The sequence below is a fragment of the Lutjanus erythropterus genome, chromosome 3, assembly GCF_056507025.1.
Source record: "Lutjanus erythropterus isolate fLutEry1 chromosome 3, fLutEry1.hap2, whole genome shotgun sequence".
NCBI classification, from domain to species: domain Eukaryota; kingdom Metazoa; phylum Chordata; class Actinopteri; order Lutjaniformes; family Lutjanidae; genus Lutjanus; species Lutjanus erythropterus.
In genome coordinates, this window is record NC_139319.1 from 44,750,125 (window position 1) to 44,774,019 (window position 23,895).

The window sequence follows — 23,895 nt, forward strand, 5'->3', positions numbered from 1 at the left end:
TTTTTTTTTTGGAACAATGTCTTTATTGATTTTTCTTTTTGCAGACAACGATATTTTTCTGCAATATATTACACCCCTCCTCCCCACACACACCCGTCTGTTCTCCCTCTTCACATCTCCTTTGTGTTTAGAGCACATATCAATACAAAGCACATGACAGAATCAATACAAAATACAACTCACTGGTGCCTCTAACAAAGTAAATAAATATCATACATGGCAGCAGTAACATCATTGCAAAATATGCCTCCATCCCCAACTGGGGTCTGTTATAGTGACACTTTGCCAACAAACATATGCTGTATCTGAGATAAACGCAAAATGATTTCACAGTTCTCAACAGCAGTACACACAAGAAAAGTAACTTTCCTGCAATAACACAAAATAGTTTGCTTAATTGCAGAAAATAGGTGTTTGGTAGTCATGTTCCTGAAGTTACACCCTGATGTTCATACTGTAATATGACCAAAAAGATGGGACACCATCATGCAGCCATGAGGGAGAGAGGGATTCAAGAATAGAAGTATATATCTATAAAAGCATATAGAAATATCTTAAGTATACAGAGATAAAATATGTAAAAATAAAAATATGTACATTAATGCACAATAATAGAAAAAAATAGAAATAAGAGGTGTAAGAATATGTAAACAACAAAAAATGTACAACAATATATAAAACAGTGGTACACATAATAGTGGAAAACAACGGTGATGCTGAAGATAGGGACATGTGTATTAGGATACATGCATTTTAGTGTATTGGTTGATTTAAATGCAAAATATAAATAAATAAATGCAGTAATGATGCCAGTGTAACCTGTTTATTGCACTATTAAATTATTTTTATTGCACAGAGTATTAAACAGTTGAAATTATTGCACATATAACCATACTGTTAGGTCAGTATTGCACTTATGATGATATAAATGAAATAATAGTAATATGAATAATAATCTTCTGATGAAGATTCTTAATATGACCTTCTGATGAGTTGACATATACAGCATACTTCATGAACATTTTTTTTTTTACATAAAACGTTATGAAGAAAAATATTTTTTTAAAACTTCACTTATAATTTTTTTTTTTAAACAACTGAAAAATGAGCAAAAATCTTAATTGTCATACTTTGAAATTTAGGGGTTAGGGTCTGGAACAGTGTCCTCTCAAAGTACCCCATAACTGATGATTTTTTTTATATATACCTTACTGGTATCTCAAATATAATTTTGGGTTTCAGCGATTGGTTGGTTGACCAAGTACTTCAGTGGTTCCCAAACTTTTTCTAGCATGCCCCCCCTTTCAGAAGATGAAAAAAGTTTGTGCCCCCATACCATAATTTTCATCAATCTTTAACAATAATTGGGGATGGAACTGATTAAAAAAAGGTTCAAAAGTTGAAATTTGGTGAAATAAAAGTTGCCAGGATAGAATCACCAAATTCCTGTTTGTTTATTTCCCCTGTATAGATCATATTCATTCAACTTTGTTTAATGTCTCCCCTGGGCTTTGCTGCCCCTCTGCAGTAGCTCTGCACCCCACCAGATGGACCTGCCCCCCCAGTCTGGGAACCACTGGAGTACTTCATGCATTCCATTATTTGACAGGATGACAGGTAGTGTTGGTGAGACGGGAAAGTGTGGAAAGATAGATGAGAGAAGGACAGGAGAGAGAGGAAAGATGCAGAGCAGGAGGACAAGAGACAGGAGGAAGAGGAGAGGTGAGACCAAGCACGAGACAGGTGGGACTGTGTGCAGATGTGTCCCATGTGAGAGGGCACTCCAAATATCTTCAGTGCTGCTGCTGGAAAAAATCCTTGGAGAAACACTGGAGCAGTTGCTGATTTCTAGAGGAAATCAATTAAAGTGACAAGAAAAGAGCAAAAACTCTTCCAGAGTTTGTCATTGAAGATGGCGAGCAGTATGTAGGATGCAGATGGATGACACACACTCCCACAGACACTCACTTATATACCAAACTGGTGCAAGTGAGAAAGGAACCTCACTGCACGTCAAGAAAATGCCACTTGGTGTTTGCTGTAAGCATTTCACCCCATGGGGCTGCACAACATTATGGACTGTGATGTTTAATACTGTTAAATCTGTTTTTTTAGGACTTGGAGATCCGTAAGGAGCGACGCATCATCCTGGATTGTGAACAAGACAAAGTCAAAGACATCATGGAACAGGTTGATTCTCTTGTCACTCTTATTACTATTGCATCACTACTAATAATATAAGTAATATTTAAATTATATAAATGCTACAGCAGCTTGGTGAGCCTTGTATTTTGATTGATCTCAACTAGGAGATATATACGAGTGGTGATGCTGCAACGTTCACAAGCTCTTAGATTTTATAGTATAAAAAACAAAACAAACTCACAAAACTGTTAAGAAAGAAAATATTCTTGCACTGGTTGTCTGTAATAAATCATATACCTTGTGAATTCAAGTTTTGTCTCTTACCGAATAGAGACAACCCTTGTCTGTCAAACTCAACAGAATGAAAACTAAACTCAACAAAAAGTCTTTGTTAGTCTCTCCACTGTTTAACAACCACCAGCTCTGGTTTGGTTGAAAATAAATACTTAATTCACCACCTTTAGATGTGAGAATATTGTGGCTCCTCGCTGCCTCTCTGATGCCCTGACCTCCCTCTCACTTCTTGCCACTTCATGTCTTTCCTGTACGGGCCTCCTGTGGTCATCGTCCACCGAGTGGGAGTCCTGATCGGAGCCGTTTTATATCAGTTTGGTCCAGTATTCCCCATTGTCCAGCTGGTCCCTGTTGATCTCAGAGACCATGTTTAGATCTGGTTTGCTGTGCTCACTCAGAGGCTGCTGAGCCTGGTTCAGTTTCCCGCATTGTAAACAGAAAAAACCCCTGGTGCTCTGAGCTGCAGGTCCGACCAGACTCCAGTCATATCAGCGCCTTGAGCTACACAGCTAACTGAGCTAACGGCAGCTAAGGGTCTAACTACAGCCAAACAGAGTTAGAACAGAGAGTATAATGAGCAGCAGTTAGCAGTTACTCTGATGATACACTGCCCCCTGTTTGTTTGGAGTTATGCTGCTCCTTCAACCTCAGTGGTTCATAAAGCAACATGTCATCATGCAGAAACTTACATCAAGTGGGAAAAAGTTTTTGGATTAACTTGGGAAAATAGCATTTTGACTCAAAAACCTACATATTTTGGACAAAATTTGAATGTTCTTATTTGTATACTAGGGCTGCACAATAAATCAAAAGTTTATTGAAATTAAGTGTCAAAAAACATGTTAAAAAACTTCAAAATTGATGAATGTTGTGACGCAAAGATGTCCTGTCCTACAAATCAGATTCTACAAACTTAAACAAATCACATCATTGTTATTTTAATGTTTCAATCAAAATAAGAATTATAATGTAAAAGTTATCATTACATCTGATATTGCAAATCACACAACAATTGCAGTATCAGTCAAAATAATCACTATTAGATATGATTTCTAAATTGTTCAGCCCTATTGTACACACAAGGAACACTACTGGGAAGCTACAGAATGATATAAAAACCTCAAAAACCCACAAATGAATGCAGTGATTAAGAGTTAGATGGTTTTCACAGGGCAGTAATATTGGTCTGAGAAGTGTTGCTGCTTTTGATTTTCATGGTGACGTGTTAATTTGTTCTTGTTTATGGCTGACACAGTTTGTATTCTTCTCCCATCAGGTGATCACTATAGGCAGGCATGTAAAGGGATATCACTATATCATCGCAAACCTGGTGAGTCACCATCTGTCTCTGGTTCAACCTGACAAAATACTGCTTTGTCTGGCTGATGAAGATATGCTCAAAAGATCAGAGGGGTATGTGAAGTGAGACTGATGAGTTAGCGATATATATTAAGTCTAAAGTGAGTGTCTCTGTAACTGTGCTATGCTGAGCTCATAGCCTGGTCTGGAGCAGGAGTTTCAAAATAAATCAGCTGTAAAAAGAGTCAGTCTCAAACTAATTATTTTCCTGATGATTTCATTCATGAGTGATAAATATTAGTAGCAGAGTTAAGATGTTATGTGTGCAGAGTTGCTGAGCTGCATGTTAGTAATGTGGCAGAGAGAAGCCGTGCACTGTAATTACAGCGGCTCATGGTGTTTGCAGTGTGTTGTCATGGGAACCTCAGCTGGTGATGCAGAAAATGGTACCAAATCATCATCCATGCACTGACAGAATAATGACATGACTATAGACCACTGTGAATGTTTTTATGCTTGATCATGATTTGCTGCCAAGTCTGTTTTGCACTGCTGATACTGCAGTTCAGAACATTAATTAGAAAACTGATTAATCTGTCCTATTTATCACATGTAGTATTCATTAAAAAACATTTTACTTTGGTGTGATCAAAAACTAAAGTGATTCCCATGTGTCTATCATTATGGGACAGCAGTTGTCACATAGAAATAACCGGTGGGCATTAAGAGCATTAAGAGTCAGTTCATTTTCTGCCAGTATTCCTCTCGTCTCATTTTGCAGCAAAAGCATTGCTGTTTGCTGTAATACACATTTTATATTCCTCATAGCTCTCCAGTATAACAACCTGTTCTTCTTGACTGACTGCATCACGTGATCGGTCAACTTTGTGTGACAGAAGAATCAAATGACGCACCAATCTGCCTTTTTATGTGAAGAAGAAAGCCTGGGTTAACAAAGAAAGTTGATAACCATAGGTGTTGTCAAGCCAGCTCATGCAAAGAAAGCCTTGATATGTTGAGCTTTCTTCGTAGTACAGCCATCAGATATTGTTTAAAGCAGTCATTCCCAAACACTGGGTCGGGACCCTCAGGTGGATCACAGGAGATTTTATTTGGGTCCCTAAATAAAGAATAGAATACTATCGAAGAAAATCTGCAAATTTAAGATTTATATCTGCTGTACACTTTTAATAAAGCAAAATGTGTGTACTGTTTTACTGATGAGAGTAAAAAAGAAGCTGTTAATTCTGTCTGAATGTTCTTATTTTGTCTCATTTATGAAGATGCTAAAGTGTTCCTTAAAGTTTCCTGATAAGAGGAAATAAAAACAATGATATGACCTGTTAATTTGCCTGAATTAATGTATGACATCTGCAAAAAGTAATTGAGTATTAATTGAATATTAAATTAATTTCCAACTGTTTTGAAAATCAATTGATTGGTTTGAGTCACTTTCTAAGAAAAGAAAGCTTCTCAAATGTGAATATTTTTTGATTTCTTTACTCCTTTATGACAGTAAACTGAGTATCCTTGGGCTGTGATTAAAGCAAGACACGCAAGGACATCATCTTGGACTTTAGGAAACACTGATTAACATTTTCACAGTTTTCTGACATTTTAAGTAAGTCAGTTTTGCAGTCCTAGAATGTATTTCTAATTTACAAAGTTTTAATGTGTGTATTATTTCACCAAAAAAAACCCAGAGAGAAAATATAGGGTGATCCAGAATGGCAGTAAAAATGGTCAGGATTTACCAGAATTTATTGAGAAGGCTAATTATGACTTGGGTCATGTTAGTTTGTCATTTCAAAAAATTGGGTCCCCAGGAACAAAGTCTAAGAAACACTGGTTTAAAGGCATTTTGTTAGATTAACTGTAGAACAGGTTCACAGTCAACCTGCTGCAAATAAGCTGCATCAAGAGGGCAGCTAAACAGGCAGGCAGCCAACAGATGCACATATTTAAAAAATGATAACTGGCAGAAATTGCCGTAATAATAACAGGTTGGGAAAACTACTACATGGGACTACATGACCTGCATGATCCCAGGCTCCATTAGATCCTGGCACAGAAGAAAATATTCCAAACATTTGCTCTAAAAGGGTGAAGGGTATATGTGCTCCTTGCTTCATTTCAAGTCTTCAGTTGAACTGTATTGTACATGATGTTTTTTTTGTTCCAGGGTTTTGTAGATGGCGACCTCTCTAAAATCCAGTATGGAGGTGCGAATGTGTCCGGCTTTCAGATAGTAGATTTTGATGATCCTGTGGTGGCAAAGTTTGATCAGCGATGGGAGGCTCTGGAAGAGAAGGAGTATCCTGGGGCTGATACACGCATCAGAGTAAGATTCATGTACAACATTACATTTACATATTTTACACAAGATGTACACCACTATTTAGGCCCTGTTAACTACCAACTATCACTACAATAACCGGTGTTTGGAGAATTCATGATTGATAGGGTTTAACGGGTCACTGTACCCCAGTGGATGACAAACATCCTACAAGAAGCGTACAGCAGGATGACGTTTCAACAGCTGGTATCTCATTTTGCTCCTGACATGTGGGCTTATTGAGGTGATGATGATTTTTGCCAATATTTCTGTGTCTTTCAGTACACATCAGCGCTCACCTATGATGCTGTCCACGTGATGACTGAGGCGTTCCGCTTCCTTCACAAGCAGAGAATAGACATGAGTCGTCGTGGTAACAGTGGGGACTGTTTGGCCAATCCAGCAGTGCCCTGGGCACAGGGGGTGGAGATCGAACGCGCCCTCAAACAGGTAACTGCTAATTAGACCCTCCTTAATGAGAAAAGTGACAGACTGACCTTGTTCTATTCAAGCTGACTGTAGTTAGTGTTGATTTTATCTTTTGCATATACATCAAAAGGAGAAAGTCCACAGGAGTCCAATATGTCTCACACTGAAACCAGTTTAATAAAACTTGGCCAAGGAGAAGAATCAGTACACACTTTGTCCTGATGTTGCCTTCAATTCTGGAGTTTCTGTCCTCTGGGATACTCTTTAAAATTTCACAGATAATGTCATAATGAATCTATGCCCATATAAGGTCAGACCAAACACATCTACAGCATATAGAATTAGCCTGTTGGTTTGCAATTCCGAACATGGGAAGTATGAATGAACAAGGTCAGAGAACACAAGTCAGCACCCTTCACTCCCATTAGCTCAGTGATATCCAATCACTGATTACAGTTATGTCTGCTCCGTTCAGAGAGAAGAGACAAACGCCTCTCCGACCTCAGCTGCCATAGCAACACTATCAAGTTGATCCCTTCTTTAGCTGCATGTGCTGACTAGAAGAGAAACAGAATTAATGTGGGCCTCTCAATGAGTCCAAGCCCTTAGTATGACACCTAAAGATTGGAAAATTCCCTAACAGTTAGTGTTTAGCTTTTGTGAGTGAGACAGAGACAGAGATTGTGTTGAAAACAGCTCTCTCATTTGTTTGAATGGGGCTGTCTACACCAGTTATCCTAACAGTTATTATTGTACAGGCTTTTAATGCTGTCAGTTCTGAAACAACAGCCTTTTTAAACTCATTTTCCAGAATGGCCCTTCCCTCTGTTTCCAGCATTTTGACTGAGTCCTCTAATGACCTGAACAATATGTTGTTCTGGAAAGTCTCACAGGGCTGAAGGGGGAATGTACCGTAGTTGTTGCATTTGGGCCTTTGATGGATTTACCCGATATGTTGTGATGTGGAAGTCAAATGGGTGGTGAAAACTTGTATTACAAGAGAAAGAGAGGTAAATTCTTAACACATTCATGTAACAGTTTGTAGTAACTATATATATGTTGAGTAATGTACTTAAGTACATTTTTTGAGTATCTGTACTTTACTTGAGTATTTGATATTGATGTCACCAGTTCAAATGACAATAGCTGTCCTTTTTGTTTTTGATTGTATTTCTATGCTAAAGTTTTTATAGGTGTTTCTATAGACTTTGTGTAGCAGAGTGGTTCTACAAGCAGGTCAGTGCATCATCAGATGGTTTCAGAGAGTTACAAGCTTCTGTAAATGCATCATGAAAACAATACAGCATGTATTGATATTAGAAAATGTACTTTGTAATTTGTACTTTTGAATACTTAAGTATTTTTAAAAGCAAGATCTCCAGTACTTTAACTCAAGTAAAATTTTGACTGAGCAACTTTCACTTGTAGTTGAGTAATATTTAACCAGGAGTATCTATACTTTGACTCAAGTACTGGGGTTGAGTACTTTGTCCACCACTGTATGTTGCTACGGATACAACTTGTGTTTAACCATTATTATACTGACTAGGGCTGGGTGGTATGACAAAATTTTCATATCACGTTTTTTTTTAAATCATATCGGTTTCACGGAATTTGACGGGGTTTTTTTTCATGCAACAGTGTTCTTACCCACATTTTCTTCTACTGAGAACAGAGTTTCTGCAGTTGATTGTCTTTAAACAGCCCATTTTACTGTCATAAGGATTGTATCATGTTTTTTTCATGTCCAGACAGGTAAAAGCAGGACCCCTTCAAAGTATGGTTACCATCACATAGACGACTATACAATTAAACGTCCCCATCCACGCTAGTCGGCACCAGAAATACTAATCGTTTAAAATATTTAAAAATGAAATATGTGTCAATATTTCATTCATGCATGATGCCAGTTATCTGTTGCCGCACGGCCCACTCTGGGCTGCGGCGCTGTCAGACAGCAGCCCCTCTCACCCAGTGCGTGTGAACCGATCGCCGTGGCAACACCGGATGTTTACATCAGCGAAGTCGGACAGATGAATGTAGACTGTGACAGAATAAGCTGATATATATTCACTCGACTGGAGAAACATGACCACATTAAGCACAGACACAGACATAAACCTGCAGGCGAAGATGCTGCTGCTGCTACTACTAGCTGCTAACGTTAGCCACACTGTGTGTCAGGCTGGCAGCTAACGTTAACTCTGGGTCCTTTACCTGCACTCACTGTGACCCTCTTCAGTCTGAAAAGGTGATGCAGCACCTCCAACTGCATCACAAATGATCTTACAGTTGAAATTCTTAAAAAGCAACTGTAGCTTGGAGACCACAGGGAATCAATATGTACGGAAAAGGTGTAAACTAGAAAGAAAATTAAATTTTATCAGAACTGAAGAGTAGTTCTTCATTTAAAGAAAATCAGAAAATGGTTTGGTGAGCTGATCTGATTGGTTGACGTTAGCCTGTTAGACGTGACAGATGTTTCATCCAGTCACCTCGAAGTATTTTTTGAAAGCTCCTGCCCTTTTCCATCTGGGACGGCTTCCCAGATGGTTCTGTGTGACAAACCATCTGGCGTGTCAGGTTAGAAAGGCACAGGGGTCAAACTCAATTTCATCCCAACCTACATCAGCACCATGGCTGCCGTCAAGGGGGTGGTTGTAAATGTAACACTATATGTACCTGCTTGTTATCATATTACTGAACTTCCTTAACATTTAATTATTATTGATTCTAGCCAGCATTATTATTATTATTATTATTGTTGTTGTTGTTGTTGTTGTTGTTGTTGTTGTTAGCTGGGATAGGCTCCAGCAGCCCGTGACCCTTACGGAATAAGCGGTTACAGAAAATGAATGAATTATTGTTGTTGTTGTTGTTGTTGTTGTTGTTGTTGTTGTTGTTCTTCTTCTTCTTCTTCTTCTTCTTCTTCTTCTTCTTCTTATTATTATTATTATTATTGTTATTATTATTATTATCATTATTATTATTATTGTTGTTATTATTATTATTATTGTTATTATATAGTATTATTTTTTGTGACAGATGACAAGATTTTTTTCTGCATCTTGACCTGGAGATATTGAATGGCATTCAGATTTTTGCCAATGATAACCTGTGATTCACTGATTCTGCTTTAGCTTTTGCAACTAGCCAACTATTTGGGGAAGCAAACTACGCCTTTGTATAAATAATTGTATTTCATTTTCACATGTAAGAACTCTTGCTATTCAACAGGTGTGGGAGAGAGACATTGGTAATGTGGACTGGTTGGCTGTCTTGGACAAGTTGGATCGCACATCCAAAAATCCTAACCATAAATTTATTCATTTTAATTTTATACATAGGCTATACCTCACTCCTAGAAAACGATACCTCATGAAACTTGCATTCTCTCCAACTTGTCATTTATGTTCCCTTGGTCTCATGGGTTAATTTTTACATATGTACTGGGAGTGTCCTGCAGTTGCTACTTTTTGGAAAGAGGTATCATCTACCTTAACAGATTTACTGGATGTGCGTATACCTTGTTGTCCCAGGCTGTTGATTTTAAATGATACATCATCACTGGCTCTTTCTCCCTCCAAATATAATGTTTTGTTTACAGGCCTCACAGCAGCAAAAAGATGTTAGCACTTAGATGGAAACCCCCCCCATACACTCACTCATGTACAATGGCTGACATCTTTTTTGAATATTATACTTTTTGAACAATCTATAGCCTGAATACATGGAGCCACCGAACGGACTATTCAGGCATGGACCTCTGTAGCTGCAGAAGTCAAACCACTGCTGATCGGAACATATTATCTGTAAACTATTATGTTGTATGGATGTGCATTTCATTTGAAGCCTGGTAAATTGTGTATTATTCAAGATAGAACTATGGTGGGAAGGGAGGGGAAGGGAGGGGAGGACGCAGGTCGCTACAGGGGTGGAGGGCTTGACCTTGAATGGTCACAGTGGGGTAGATTTTTTTTTCTAATACCTTTTTTGCTGATGTAAGTTTACTTGATCTACCTCTGCTGACATAATGCAAATAAATAAATAATTGATAACAAAAAAACAAAAAAACAAAACAAATGTGCAGTGACATAGATCGATTTTCTGCACATTTATAGTGAGCAGGAACTTTTATTTAAATTGGGTGAAGTTTGCATGCCAATCTTTTAGATAGTTGAAGTCAGTTGTGGTAAGCAGGGATTTTTTTTAATGCTACTTTGTTCATAAAAAGGGGCTTAATGTGTGCTTTTGGCAACAAAGTCAGCTTTCATGCAAATGCTGTTTGATGCATATGTATGATAACAGTAGATCATTTTAGACATACAGAGTTTATGTACTAAGAGTTGTAGTTATAGGATTACTTTTTTTGCAAAAATCAGGTAAAAAGGGAGCTTTTAGTTGTAAAATATGATTATTGTGTTCTTTTTTTAAAAATCCACTGAGGTGCAGGGAGGTTTCTTCTGTCATTCACAGCCATAATAATCAGGAGGTCACTTGATATCCAATAAGTATGTTAATACTGATATTTATAATTTCACTTCACACTTCAAGTAAAAACAAAAAACAACAAAAAAACAAACAAACATTGGATATCTTTGTCTGTGAATCTAAGTAAAAAGCTTGAATGTGTGTGTGCTTATAGGTGCGTGTAGATGGTTTAACAGGCAACATTCAGTTTGACCAGTACGGGAAGAGAATCAACTACTCAGTGACAATCATGGAGCTGAAGAACAATGGACCTGTAAAGGTAACCGAAGAATCAATTTCCCCTCATAGGTACCATGATACCGTGCAACTATGTGGAACAAATATGACGTGTCTCTCTCTGTGTGTGTGTGTGTGTGTGTGTGTGTGTGTGTGTGTGTGTGTGTGTGTGTGTGTGTGTGTGTGTGTGTGTGTGTGTGTGTGTGTGTGTGTGTGTGTGTGTGTGTGTGTGTGTGCGTGTGTGTGTGTGTTCATAGATTGGCTATTGGAATGAGGTGGATAAGATGGTGGTAACAAAATCAGACCTTTACCCGAACGACACCATGGGAATGGAAAACAAGACGGTCATCGTTACAACCATACTGGTAATGAGCAAACAAATGCAGTGACTTTGTCACCATGACACCTGATGTGAAAGTGCAAAGGTACACAGGCTGCTGGGATGATTTCACTACAGAGATCAGACATGAGCAGCTGCTAATGCAAAATGTATGACAGGGAAATGGAGCAGTTTGTCACCGTGTTTTCTCTCAGTTTTCTTTACATAATTGTAATAAAATAAGACATAAGCCCCTCTGACCTGAGGGAAAAACATTCTGTTAATATTTTACAATGCTCCTGACATTTAATATTCGTACCATTTTGACATTAAGTGCAATGTTTCATTATTTAAATTGATAGTAAAGTTAAACAGGCATAAGCATGGTATTAGTAAACTATTATTTTCTGTAACTTAAAACCAAAACAGCAAAACTGAGAGTGAATTAACATTAAAGTCACGTTGGACATTTGGACAACACGTCATAATTCACACTAAAGCATGTCATGTAGTGTCATATAAAACAGTAAGGAGCCATCTGTCTGTGTGTGTGTGTGTGTGTGTGTGTGCATGCAGGAAGCCCCCTATGTGATGCTGAAGAAGAATGCAGAGCTGTTTCAAGACAATGACCGTTATGAAGGTATGTTCAGTACAGTACTGTGTTTTTGTGTGTGTGTGTGATTCAATACATTTTTTGTGATTGTTTATTGAGATAATGCAAAATAAAATTGTAGATCAAGTTACCTAATTGCTTGGAATTTTTGGAGAAGAGAAAAAAATATATAAAAATAAGATATTAAAATAGAAAATAAAGTAAAATGATAAAAACAATAAACAAATAAATGAAGACTGCAAGAAGGACAAGAACAAAAAAAAAAAACTTGTATGTGAAGATATACGGCCAGTGCACCTGACAGCAGGTAATAATAGATCACTGACAGAATTATGACAGGCTTTATATGTAAATTTACAAGCAGTTCTTGCATGAGGCCCAATCATATTAATCAAAAGAACAAATAAACAAAACACACTATAAACACAAAAGGGCATACAGTAGTAAATCCACAGTAACAACAACAGTGATGACAGAGACAACAAGTATGCTGTTACAAACACATATATTACATGCCCATACAGTATCTCACAAAAGTGAGTACACCCCTCACATTTCTGCAAATATTTAATTATATCTTTTCATGGGACAACACTGAAGAAATGACACTTTGATACAATGTAAAGTAGTCAGTGTACAGCTTGTATAACAGTGTAAATTTACTGTCCCCTTAAAATAACTAACTGCTGGCAACAAAAGTGAGTACACTCCTAGGTGAAAATGTCCAAATTGGGCCCAAAGTGTCAGTATTTTGTGTGGCCACCATTATTTTCCAGCACTGCCTTAACCCTCTTGGGCGTGGAGTTCACCAGAGCTTGTTGCCACTGGAATCCTCTTCCACTCCTCCATGATGAGGTTCCAGTAGAGAGCAAACAGCTCTGGGGAAAGTGGGCAGCCATGCTGGGTCCCTCTTGTTAAAACAAGGTTGAGTGAACCAGAGTGACCAGTTTGGATGTCAAGTAAAAGAGGCTTTTGTTTGGCTTTTGTTTACTTGTTATGTATTTATATAAATCTTGTAACAAACAGCATCATACAGCTTCCTTTGTGCATGTGTTTTTTTGTTGTTGTTGTTTTTGGCTTTCCACTGATGCTAGGTTACTGTGTTGACCTGGCTGCGGAGATTGCGAAGCACTGTGGTATACGCTACCAGCTAAGGATTGTGGGAGATGGCAAATATGGAGCAAGAGATGCAGAAACCAAGATCTGGAATGGTATGGTTGGAGAGCTGGTGTATGGGGTAAGATATAAAACACACTCAATAACGCAATGTTGAATGAAAGTTCAGTTTTGCTGCTGTTAATAGAAGTGACAGTCCCAGGCTGTCAGTGACAGATATGAGTTTTGGTGAGCCTTATGGCTTGATTCCACTAAGCACAGCTGGATCGTGTGACAGCTGTGCCACGGCCACTGCAGCTGATCACAGTCAGTCTACACAGTACTTGTGATTCCACCGGACACACTGCAGCACATCGCAGAAGCAGCTCTATTTTTGACGGATATCATATCAAGCTGCAGAGATCAGGTCGAGCAACAGAGAATCTAGTCACTTTTCAAAATAAAAGACCATGTTGAGATTCTTGATCATGGAAGAAAAGAAACAGCTTATGTATTATTACGTAGCCTAATGACCCATGTGAGCAGCACAAAAATCAAGGAAAAATGACCAAATCAACAAAATCTGAGCAAGTGAGCATAATCAGACAGGCCAAATGCTCCGTTTCTGATACACTGCTGGAGAGGCATGGAGCTGTGTGGAGGATGGATCAAAAGATCCTCTGACCCATGGGTTCATCAGCCAATTCCATCCCTGATGCACCCTGCCATCATTTATCCCATGATCAGGTTTGGGTGTTTGAAATACAGTCTTTTGATAACTTGACATAACAAAAAAAACAGAAAAATCCACCCTGGGAGTTGTTTAGTCATTCTTGTTGTCCTGGAACCTGAGTGGTGGGGTTCCTGACATGACATAGTTCTATAGCAAAGTGGTTAGGTGGATTATATGATAAATATGTGAAATATGTAGGTGTTTGGGTAAGATGGATGATGACTAGGTGTTTGGAGAGGCAGTTAGATAGGGTCAGAGATAAAGATTAATGCAGCCTCTTGCCAACTGGGGGACCACTTTGTCAGCCAAGGTAAGCCGGATGAGGGCCATAGGTGGTAACAAATGGACTGGTTGGGCGGTTAGAATGAACAGTGGCTGAACAGTAGGTAGATATCTACTATAAATAAGTGACATAGTGGACTAGGTGGGTGGTAAGAGTGGATCAGGTGGGTAGATTGATGAGGTTGGTAGCAACCTATTTTTGCAGGGTGAGAGTCTGTTAGAGGCTGTTAGAAACACTGTCAATAACATCTGCTCCTCTGGTTTGTTTCAAAAGCAGGGCCATACTTTGGGAGTCCTGAGCTGAGGTTTTTTAGGAGAACATTGGGCCTCATGCACAAATCGTTCAAATGCATAGATATGATAAGTTGTGCTATATGATAACTTTTATGGCATTTGTCAATACATGCATGCTTCCTGTTTTTTTCTCAGATAAGACCACTGTTTAGGAGGGCTCTACCTAGACCACACATAAGCTGTTTTGTAAAATGTAAAATCTCAGATACTTCTTGGTTTGTGATCTGCCCCTATATGAATTTATTACGGTATGTCTATATGCTAATTGCCGATGCCAATTTAAGATCAACCACAATTCATCAACACAGTATAGAGAAGGAAAGACTCCTGCTGTCCCTGCAAGAAATCTGTCGTGCTGTTACTGCAGTCAAACAGCTTGCTGGGGTTTAGTCCAATCAGAACATGGCTTATTTATAAACAGCCTCTCAGAGCCACTCTGCCATGTTACCTTTCCCAGGGGTGCTCCCACCTACATTACTGGTTCCACCAAGCATGGCATGCCTGTGCCACAGTTCTGGCCCACCAGCAGTGTTTCAGAAGCATTTCAGCAGCGGAGCGTTTTGCCCACCTGATTATGTTTACTTGCTCAGATTTTGTTGATTAGGTCCTCTTTCCTTGCTCTTTGTGCTTCAACCATGGATAAGCAGGCTACGTGGTTAAATAGTTTCTTTTCTGTCTGTCTTTATGATCATGAGTCAGCATGGGGGTCTTTTATTTTAAAAAATAACCAGATTCGCCCTGCCTATTCTGTGAGTCTACGACTTCCTGCCCATTTGATCTGCTCTGTGCTTATTGACGCAGCATCTGTCAGAAATAGACCAGAAATAACTGGCTGCGATCAGCTCTGGCTGACGTGACGCAGATGTAATGCAGCGTAGTCACGTCTGTTGAAATTTAGCCACCAGCTGACCCTTTACTGGTTGTATTGAGATGCTTTTGACATGAGTTAATCCTTGTTATTGGGTAAAAAACATGATATACTGTATTTCCTGCATCTTTTTTTTTTTTTGAGTAGTTGATGACTAGTAAAATGCAGTAGCCATGATTGCCCTTATTTTCCTCTTACTGCTTTATGACTAACAACATTGATGCATGAGGTCCAGCTGACTTTTTGTTTCTGCACACATGCACAGGATTTCACCATGCTTTCCACTTAATAATGCATAATTTTATTTGGCATTACAGCTTAATCAAAACAGCCCATTTGTTCTCAGGGAATGTGAAAATGAGCAGACGAGATTTACTGAAAACAAATGTAATTTATTACAATGAAGCTTAACACAAAACAAACAGGATGTGTAGGTCAGCAACACTGGCAATGGAAGTAGTGTATGGATGAGTGGCAGATGTGCTAGATGTGCTATAGAGGACGATCCTCCCCTGTCTGACTAGGACAGCCTAATAGACAGTGGGATAGGTGTCACACCAGATTTTAAAAACAGTTTCTTGTATGTGTCTTTCTCCCTTGTCCAACAGCCTACTCAAGCCAATGAAGAGACCACACTGTCAAACATTCTCTCTCTGTCTCTGTCTCTTCATCAGAAAGCAGATATTGCAGTTGCTCCCCTGACGATCACTCTTGTTCGTGAAGAGGTGATTGATTTCTCCAAACCCTTCATGTCTCTGGGAATCTCCATCATGATCAAAAAGCCACAGAAATCCAAACCAGGAGTCTTCTCCTTCCTGGACCCGCTGGCCTATGAAATCTGGATGTGCATTGTCTTTGCCTATATAGGAGTTAGTGTTGTACTCTTTCTGGTAAGTCAGTCTGTTTATGTGAATAATAGATGTGTTTTGTTCCCAGCAGAACTCTCAGGTACTCTACTGGCATCATGACTGTCAGAGGTTCCTAATGTGGGTGTGTTATGCACATGCATGAATATTCTGCCTGAAAAGTGCTGGCTAAAAATAGGATTCAGATCCCAACAACGTACATTACTTGTGTGTTTGGACAGCTGTATTGATTACAATTGAAGTGTATGTCTTCTATTGATATGTGGAAATGTTGCTGAACTGCTCAGCCTGTAAGAGTCAGGACGTGCATTACATCCAATATCAGTAAGATTTTGTGGCATATCAATACACGAAGCTCCCACAGTCTAACCTTGGTCTAATTTGAGCCACATTTCTATATTTATTTCAAAGACGGAGTGTCTACTCCCTATTTAAAAATGGATCCTTTTAAAGGAACAAAAACACAAGTATTCTTATTTTTAGGTGATCACTATCTAAACAATTATATGATAATAAGCTTGAATCACAATTATACATCCAAGACCAAAAACTTACTTCAAAGTCCACTTAGTTGTTTTCCAGAGCTTTTGTCACCTCTCAGTCTTTACTGGTGGATGGAGCTAGCCCAGTTGTCGTCATGTTACACAAGTGTGCTGACATGATAACGTGGTGGTATACAGTATGTGACTGAGATAGTCACACCGCATCTCTGGTGTCAGATGTCAGTCTTCTTCTTGATCTTTCTCTGGCCATCCCTTTGACCCCTGACCTTTGACCGTTGGTCACTCAGGCCCTCTTCAGACCTGGTATTAACGTGCCTCTTGGGTGACCTGATCACAAGTGACCTGATCACAGTTTCATTTCCATATGTGCAGTAATGTCACTGCAGCAAATGTTAATATTTAAGAGGAAACATTTTTTCTTTGGTGGAAGTCAGGATTTAATGTCTGAACTTCGATTGTGTGAAAGACTTGGATCTGTAGAAGAACAGAGCGCATAAAATCAGATCCTGTTGGATTTTAAAGACTGTTTTAAAGCAATGAAGTTACAGCTGCTGTCTGACATGCGTAACTGTGCACACAGAGAGGCACTTCAGACCCATCCCAACAAACATGAGATGTCTGTCATACGTACAGATAATTTCACACACCTGGAATCGCTGGCTGTTACACAGAATGCAAATTTTTATAACCCGTGTATTAAACGTAGTGCAGAGTGTGTGTGTGCTGTGAACCTGCCTACTTAGGCTCATCTAACTATCTAAATAATGTGTCCTTTAAATAGCAGGAAAATACTGCTCTATTGACATTCAGTTTTTGTTGATCAGTGGGGTGATCGCTCAAAATGGCAGCACACCAACAATGTGCCTGACCACACCTCATTTTAAGACCAACACACCCATGGAAATCTGATGTTTTCACATCACAGATGATGAAGAAAACCATTAATGACAGAGTCAGAGAAAGTTTAAGTGTGTGTCTCAGCGCAGCATGGAGCTTCTCTTGTTTCTCCTCTTCCCAGAAACACAATACTTTTTTACAAGGAAAGAAACACATTGATGTGTTGCATTTCATGCCAAATTTACAAGGTACAAAAGATTAAGAATACAGCGTAGTGGTTTCACTTCTCTGCTCTACATGCAAATAAATATATTTGCAAATTGCTTTGTTTTTTTTTGTAACCATGACCCGCTAGGACAATCGAACACAATACTTTTTAAAGAAATTACTTTATGTATAACATTTTCCAAATTTACAAGAAGGGCCAAATAATTAAGATTTCATTGTAGACAACATTTCTCAAAGTTCATGAAGTCTCTCATAACTCATCAACTCTCAGAAATAATCAAAATGTCTTTAAATGAGCCTCTGGCTTGGTGATCTGGCTGGTTTGTTCTGTTCTTAAAGGCTACACACCTGGTAGAGCCTTGTATCCCCTGCTGTGAGGTGATTGACTCCCCACTGACTCACCACTGATCTTTGATGTTGTATGTGGTGGTTGGAGTCTGTGGGAGCACTGTGTGTGTAGATTTCCTGTACTTTCTGCTCTTTATGCTCTTGTCTTTCACATGAACACATGTTGATCTGTTCATTGAAGCTGTCCATGCTGGAGCAGTGCACTTTGTTGTAGTGTTGATTAAATTTGATGGCTGATGCAGTGCCTGCTGTTGTCTGGAAGACCTGTTCATAATGCTCCATGTGTAAGAACCTGGAGTCACTACACACTAGTCTCGCAATACCAGACAACTGGAGATATCACCACCTACCCATCATATGTGGCTCTCTAGATACTAGGTTGAACAGCAGCAAGTACTGCCACCAACAAACGTTATGCCCCTTACGTTTTTTCAAGGACATGCCTCACTGGACTCCATGCTCTTCCCCAGCTCTCCACCGCAGTAAACCCACGATGTCAAGGCCCCAGTACGAAGGGCTGCCCTAAAGACTCTGGTTTAGATTAACTCTTTAATTGTTTCCACTCAGTTTTAGCAATGAAAGCTGTGAAATTGTCCTCAGTGTCTTTTGAGCAAAGCGTTTAGACTGATTTGTCTGTAAACTGAAATGTGAGTCAGAATTTTCATCTATCAGATGTTGAAATGAAAAATGAAATTAAAATTTGTCAACTTTCAAAACAGTCATGGTCTCCAAAGCATGAATCTTACTGTCTTTGGTGGTCCCTTGACTTTACCTATAGTGCCAGCAGGAGGTTGACATTTTTGTGTTGACATTAAAGTGATATGTCTCAAAAACTATGGGATGGATTGTCATGACGTTTGTACAGATTCAGCGGCGTGTGTAGACAGCTGTTTTGAATAAAATAGAAACAGAGTTGTGTCGAAAATGTGGCTGAAATTCCTCCTGTGTAGACAAGCCTTTATTCTTGGTTATTTGTTGACAGCTGTTGTGATTTCATCCACTGGGACTTTTCTCGGTGGATCTGCAGAGTTACACCACACTCATAACACTCAATTTTCTTACCAGAACCGAGGAAATGCTGTGTTGCAGAAACAGATGATGTAATGCAGTTGAATGTTTCAAGAAAAAGCACCTAAGTGGTCCTTGAGTTAAAGTCTTTTTTTTTGTGATTTGAACACAAATACACAATTTTATAATGTCACAGGGAAGAAGAAGCATCAGGTTTTCTGGCTGTGAGTTTCAGATGTGTACCACACATTTATACAACTATGTTCTGTGTAAAGCAGCTTTGGGCACCTTGAACAGTGCTATATAAACCCATTATTATCATTATTATTATTAAGATGGCTTTAAAGCAAAGATATATCCTTTCAAAATAAGGTTCTAAATAATGTGCTATCCCCCACATTATAAAACCCCAGGTACTTTTTCATCAGCTTTGAAGATTGGGTCTGAAAGCTCGCCATCCATAAGCTACAATCTCACTTTGCTCTAGAAATAATACACAAGTGTCAGACTGCCTGTAGTGATTCAGCAACTTGTGACTTAACTTTTTCTGCTGTGTCTGCATTTAACTTTTGCCTTTGTCAGTACAAAATCTTCTTTCATTCTCCAGTATGAAAATCAACACATTTCTGCTAAAGTAAGGGTGTGTATTTTCATGTAGATGCAGTGTAATAGGGGAAGTCTAAGCAATAAATGATAATATTATCTTGTAGGTATCCAGATTCAGCCCCTATGAGTGGACGCTAGAGGAGCCAGAGGACGGAGCTTTGCCGCTGACAACCGAATCCACCAATGAGTTTGGGATTTTTAACTCCCTTTGGTTCTCTTTGGGTGCTTTCATGAGGCAGGGTTGTGACATCTCGCCGAGGTTGGTATAGCCATGATTCTACTCCAGATTTCTTAAAAAGAATGAATTTCTCATCTCTTCTGTTAAAATGTTGACACTGTTGGAGGAGCTGTAATATTGTTATTGATCAAGTTGTATTTGATTGCCGAATACTGAGTATTCTTTTTCAATATTTTGTCAATTCCTATACGCTAGGATGACAGAACCACCTTGGTCAAATTGTTAACTGTAAACTTCATAAAATATGATCTCCATACAGAGGATGAAGAGGATACTGTAAAACATCTTAGTCCTTGGAAATAGCTCTCTTATGTGAAATGTGAGACAAAAGAGGCAGTTTAACACCAAAGAATTTGCTGTTTACCAGACCAAGTACTAACAGAGAACGTGATGAGTGACTCTACTGTGGAGCTTTAGAAGAACATCCTGACCTTACTATGCTCCCAGAGAAGTTGATCTTGTGGATTCTGGATTTTTTTTTTTTGGCCAGCCGGTGTATGTAAAACTGAACCTGTTCAGTGGTCTGACCCTCAGTGACTGTCTGAATTGGCATGTAGGACTTTCTTTTGATTTTTTTGATTTGATTGATTTTTTTTTTTTTTAGCTTGTTTGACATTCAGTTTTAAAAAACAGTTATCGCACTACTGACCAAATCATCAGACTCTGGGCAGTGTGCAAACAATATGCAGGATACATCCCTGCAATGAACCAGTCAAGGAGCACAACATATCCAACATATTGACATTTACTTTTGACACACTGAGGTCTGTCCACCAGAAAACCTAAATCCAGGGCTCAATTTAAAATGAGACGATTGCTTTCTGTCTCTATTGTGTGGCTGAATTGCATTGCATTGCAAAGCCAAAGTTAAATCTAAAAACAATAAGTGTGCATGTATATCTGGGCCTTCGGGATCTTCAAACATTAAGTGAAGAAGGAGGGTAAGAACAGCATAATCAGCCACTCAGTTGTTCCTACATACTGTATGTGCAAGCTCAGCACAACAGAAAATCCCATAAATCCTCCAACGTCCCATCTAATCCGTCTTCATAAGCTTTTCACATCCCTTGTAGCCAGTGAAGTTAGGGCCACAGGTCCAAAATCATAAAGGCCCAAAGGAGAATTGTTCTTGACCACTAGTGCAGTTGCTGACTGCCTGTTTAGTTTTTGCTGTTCCAAGGAACACTTAAATAGAAGATGGAAAATCAAATAGAATTCATGGAACTTTATTCCTATCTTTGTTCAAGATTGTGATCTTTCAACTTGAGAGCTTGCTCTCTCTCAAAATCCTGCTCTTGCACTCAAATAGCTCCTGTTTTACGCTTAGACTTGTGCTGCTTCTGCTCAAACTGCGTGCTTGCACTCAAATATGTTGCTGCTTGCACAAAGTTGCTGTAGGGGAACTTCAGCCTCTTCTCCTCCTGTTCAGGCTTCCTCTGTACGTTTGTGAAACGTCTGCTCTAAGATTTCTGCGCTGCTCTTACATTTTTTTGTGACACAACCCTGTCAAAAATCTCTAGTCAGTAGAATGGCAGGTGCAGTGTTGGACAACAAAATGCCTCATTGTCGGAGCGTTCGCTTTACTTCCTTGAGGATCCTGAACGTACAGTTACTCTTTAACCTGCCTCATCTACTCCCATCCTGCACAGCTTTAGTATTTGTACTGCCTTTGCTTTTTATGACTTTTGGAATGAAAGGACAAGGTCATTATATATGTATATATATATGCAAGTACTTTTTGCTATAACTGCTACCCTACATAACAATAGGTAACATAATGATACAGCACACCAGCCTCCCGTCAGCATGCTAGTTTAGAAAACAGTGTCACCTTCATTAAGAGCAAGAGTCCAGAGGATCACTGACTAACAAACAACTAACTTAACTGATACAGTCATGTATTTGTAGCACAAGAATACATCCATGATTATATTAACATTGGCTTTGGCAAGTATTGGTAGGCAACTAACCACAAAGTTGTTTCCAGTATTTTAACGTTGAAAAGCTAGAAAACAAAACTTAATTCAATAAGCCACTATATTTTTTAAAAATGTGTTTACTGTACTTTGTGCAAGCAGCAACATATCTGAGTGTAAGCACACAGTTTGAACAGAAGCAGCACAAATCTAAGTGCAAGTACAGGCTATTTGAGTGCAAGAACAGAATTTTGACAACAGCATTACAAAATGTGAACATGGAATCAGTAAGTCATGCCCTCAAGATGAAAGACCACACTCTTGAATAAAGACAGGAGTAAAGCTCCCTGAATTATATTTGATGTGACCAGACAGATTGTTAGGTCAGGACTCTTCTGATGTTGGTTTGATGGCATGACACCCTGCACATCAGGATCTAGCTGTAGAGTGGTGGAGATTTTCAGTTTCCTTTCATCAAATTTCATTTGCAGCAAATTTCAGATGAGAAGTATTAAAATTATCAGCTTACACTGATTTAAAACTGTTTAAACTTATCCTCAGTTTTTTTTTATTTTCGGCTCTTGTTTTCTGTGTGTGTGCAGGTCTCTGTCAGGTCGTATAGTCGGCGGTGTGTGGTGGTTTTTCACTCTGATCATCATCTCATCATACACTGCCAACCTGGCTGCCTTCCTGACTGTGGAGAGGATGGTCTCTCCCATTGAAAGTGCTGAAGACTTGGCTAAGCAGACAGAGATAGCGTACGGAACACTGGACTCTGGATCCACCAAGGAGTTCTTCAGGGTAAGAACTTAAAACTGGAGTGTGCGACTTTAACAACTGAGTTTGCACAATGTTGACTAAGCCTGTAACCATCAAGTTAATCTCCGTGTTTCACAGTATACCAGAGAGCTTAAATCTGGTGCTGTGGTCACATTCCTGCTCTGTACTCAAAACTGTCTCTGTGGTAGTTGTGTGGGGAGGTGAGAGCTCTATCCAGAGACAAAAAAACTGCCTTCCAGTTGGGTGACAAGGAAACAAATAACACTGAAGTTATGCAGCAGGTGATCAAAAACATCACAGGCTACTGGAGTTGGGCTGATGGATGAAGCCATTGTCCATTGTGATGGCTGACAGTCATTGACCACTGAGCTCTCTACCGTCATGTGTGAGTCCACTCTGCCTCTAGAGGACTTGCATAGAGTAAAACTACAGCGCCTGAAAAACATGTGCCAATAAGCTAGTTTTTTTTTTTGTTTTTTTTTAACATTTTCAACATCTCGGTGTCACAGGAGAGTTTTCCCATCTGCTTCAAGTCACCATCATCCCTATGAAGTCTGCAGTGTCCACTTGTCAGCAAACTTTACTGTAAAAAGAGCCATTTCGGCCAAAAAGGAAATGAAAAGCAGTTAAGCCACGATGATTCAAAACTAGCCACCAGCAAAATTTAGAAGAAAAGGAAATTATGTAGGAAAACTAACAGGTTAAAAAAAATTTATTTATATATTTCCATATATTTTTTGTCAGAGCCCTGGTCTATTGTAAACTACTGACCTGACATGCAGAAGATGAATTCACTCACTCAATTCATCTGTTGCCATTAGCTCGCACTTGCAGCCTCGACTTACACCAGCGGAGCAGCCGTAGAATACTTAGTTTAACAGAATGGCTTAGACCAAATGACTTGCTTTAATGAATTTCATTAGTTTATACAATGAAGATGTGTAAAATATCACTTTCATGTGGTTGTTATTCTCAGAATACAAATCACAGACAATAAATTTGGCATTTCATAACTCTGGCAGTCGCAGTCGAGCAGCAGATATAACAAAGTTCAAGCACGATGCAGAGCTTATATTAATTCTAATGTTGATGGACATAAATTGTGTTCTTTTTCCCCTACAAATGATCAAAATAATACACAAAAAAGGTTGT

The 23,895-nt window shown here is 39.0% G+C and overlaps 1 protein-coding gene across 2 annotated transcripts in view; it reads left to right on the top strand.

Annotated features, from left to right (window-relative positions):
* The window catches only part of LOC146330838 (glutamate receptor 2-like), a 98,175-nt gene that overhangs the window by 34,475 nt on the left and 39,805 nt on the right, over positions 1-23,895 (top strand). For both annotated transcript variants that reach the window (XM_084747717.1, XM_084747709.1), the window contains exons 5-15: positions 2,116-2,190; positions 3,716-3,769; positions 5,921-6,079; positions 6,356-6,523; positions 11,148-11,252; positions 11,467-11,574; positions 12,105-12,168; positions 13,236-13,378; positions 16,088-16,303; positions 19,914-20,068; positions 22,566-22,764. In XM_084747717.1, the coding sequence (XP_084603843.1) occupies positions 2,116-2,190; positions 3,716-3,769; positions 5,921-6,079; positions 6,356-6,523; positions 11,148-11,252; positions 11,467-11,574; positions 12,105-12,168; positions 13,236-13,378; positions 16,088-16,303; positions 19,914-20,068; positions 22,566-22,764 (1,446 nt within the window). The remainder of the gene's footprint in view (positions 1-2,115; positions 2,191-3,715; positions 3,770-5,920; positions 6,080-6,355; positions 6,524-11,147; positions 11,253-11,466; positions 11,575-12,104; positions 12,169-13,235; positions 13,379-16,087; positions 16,304-19,913; positions 20,069-22,565; positions 22,765-23,895) is intronic.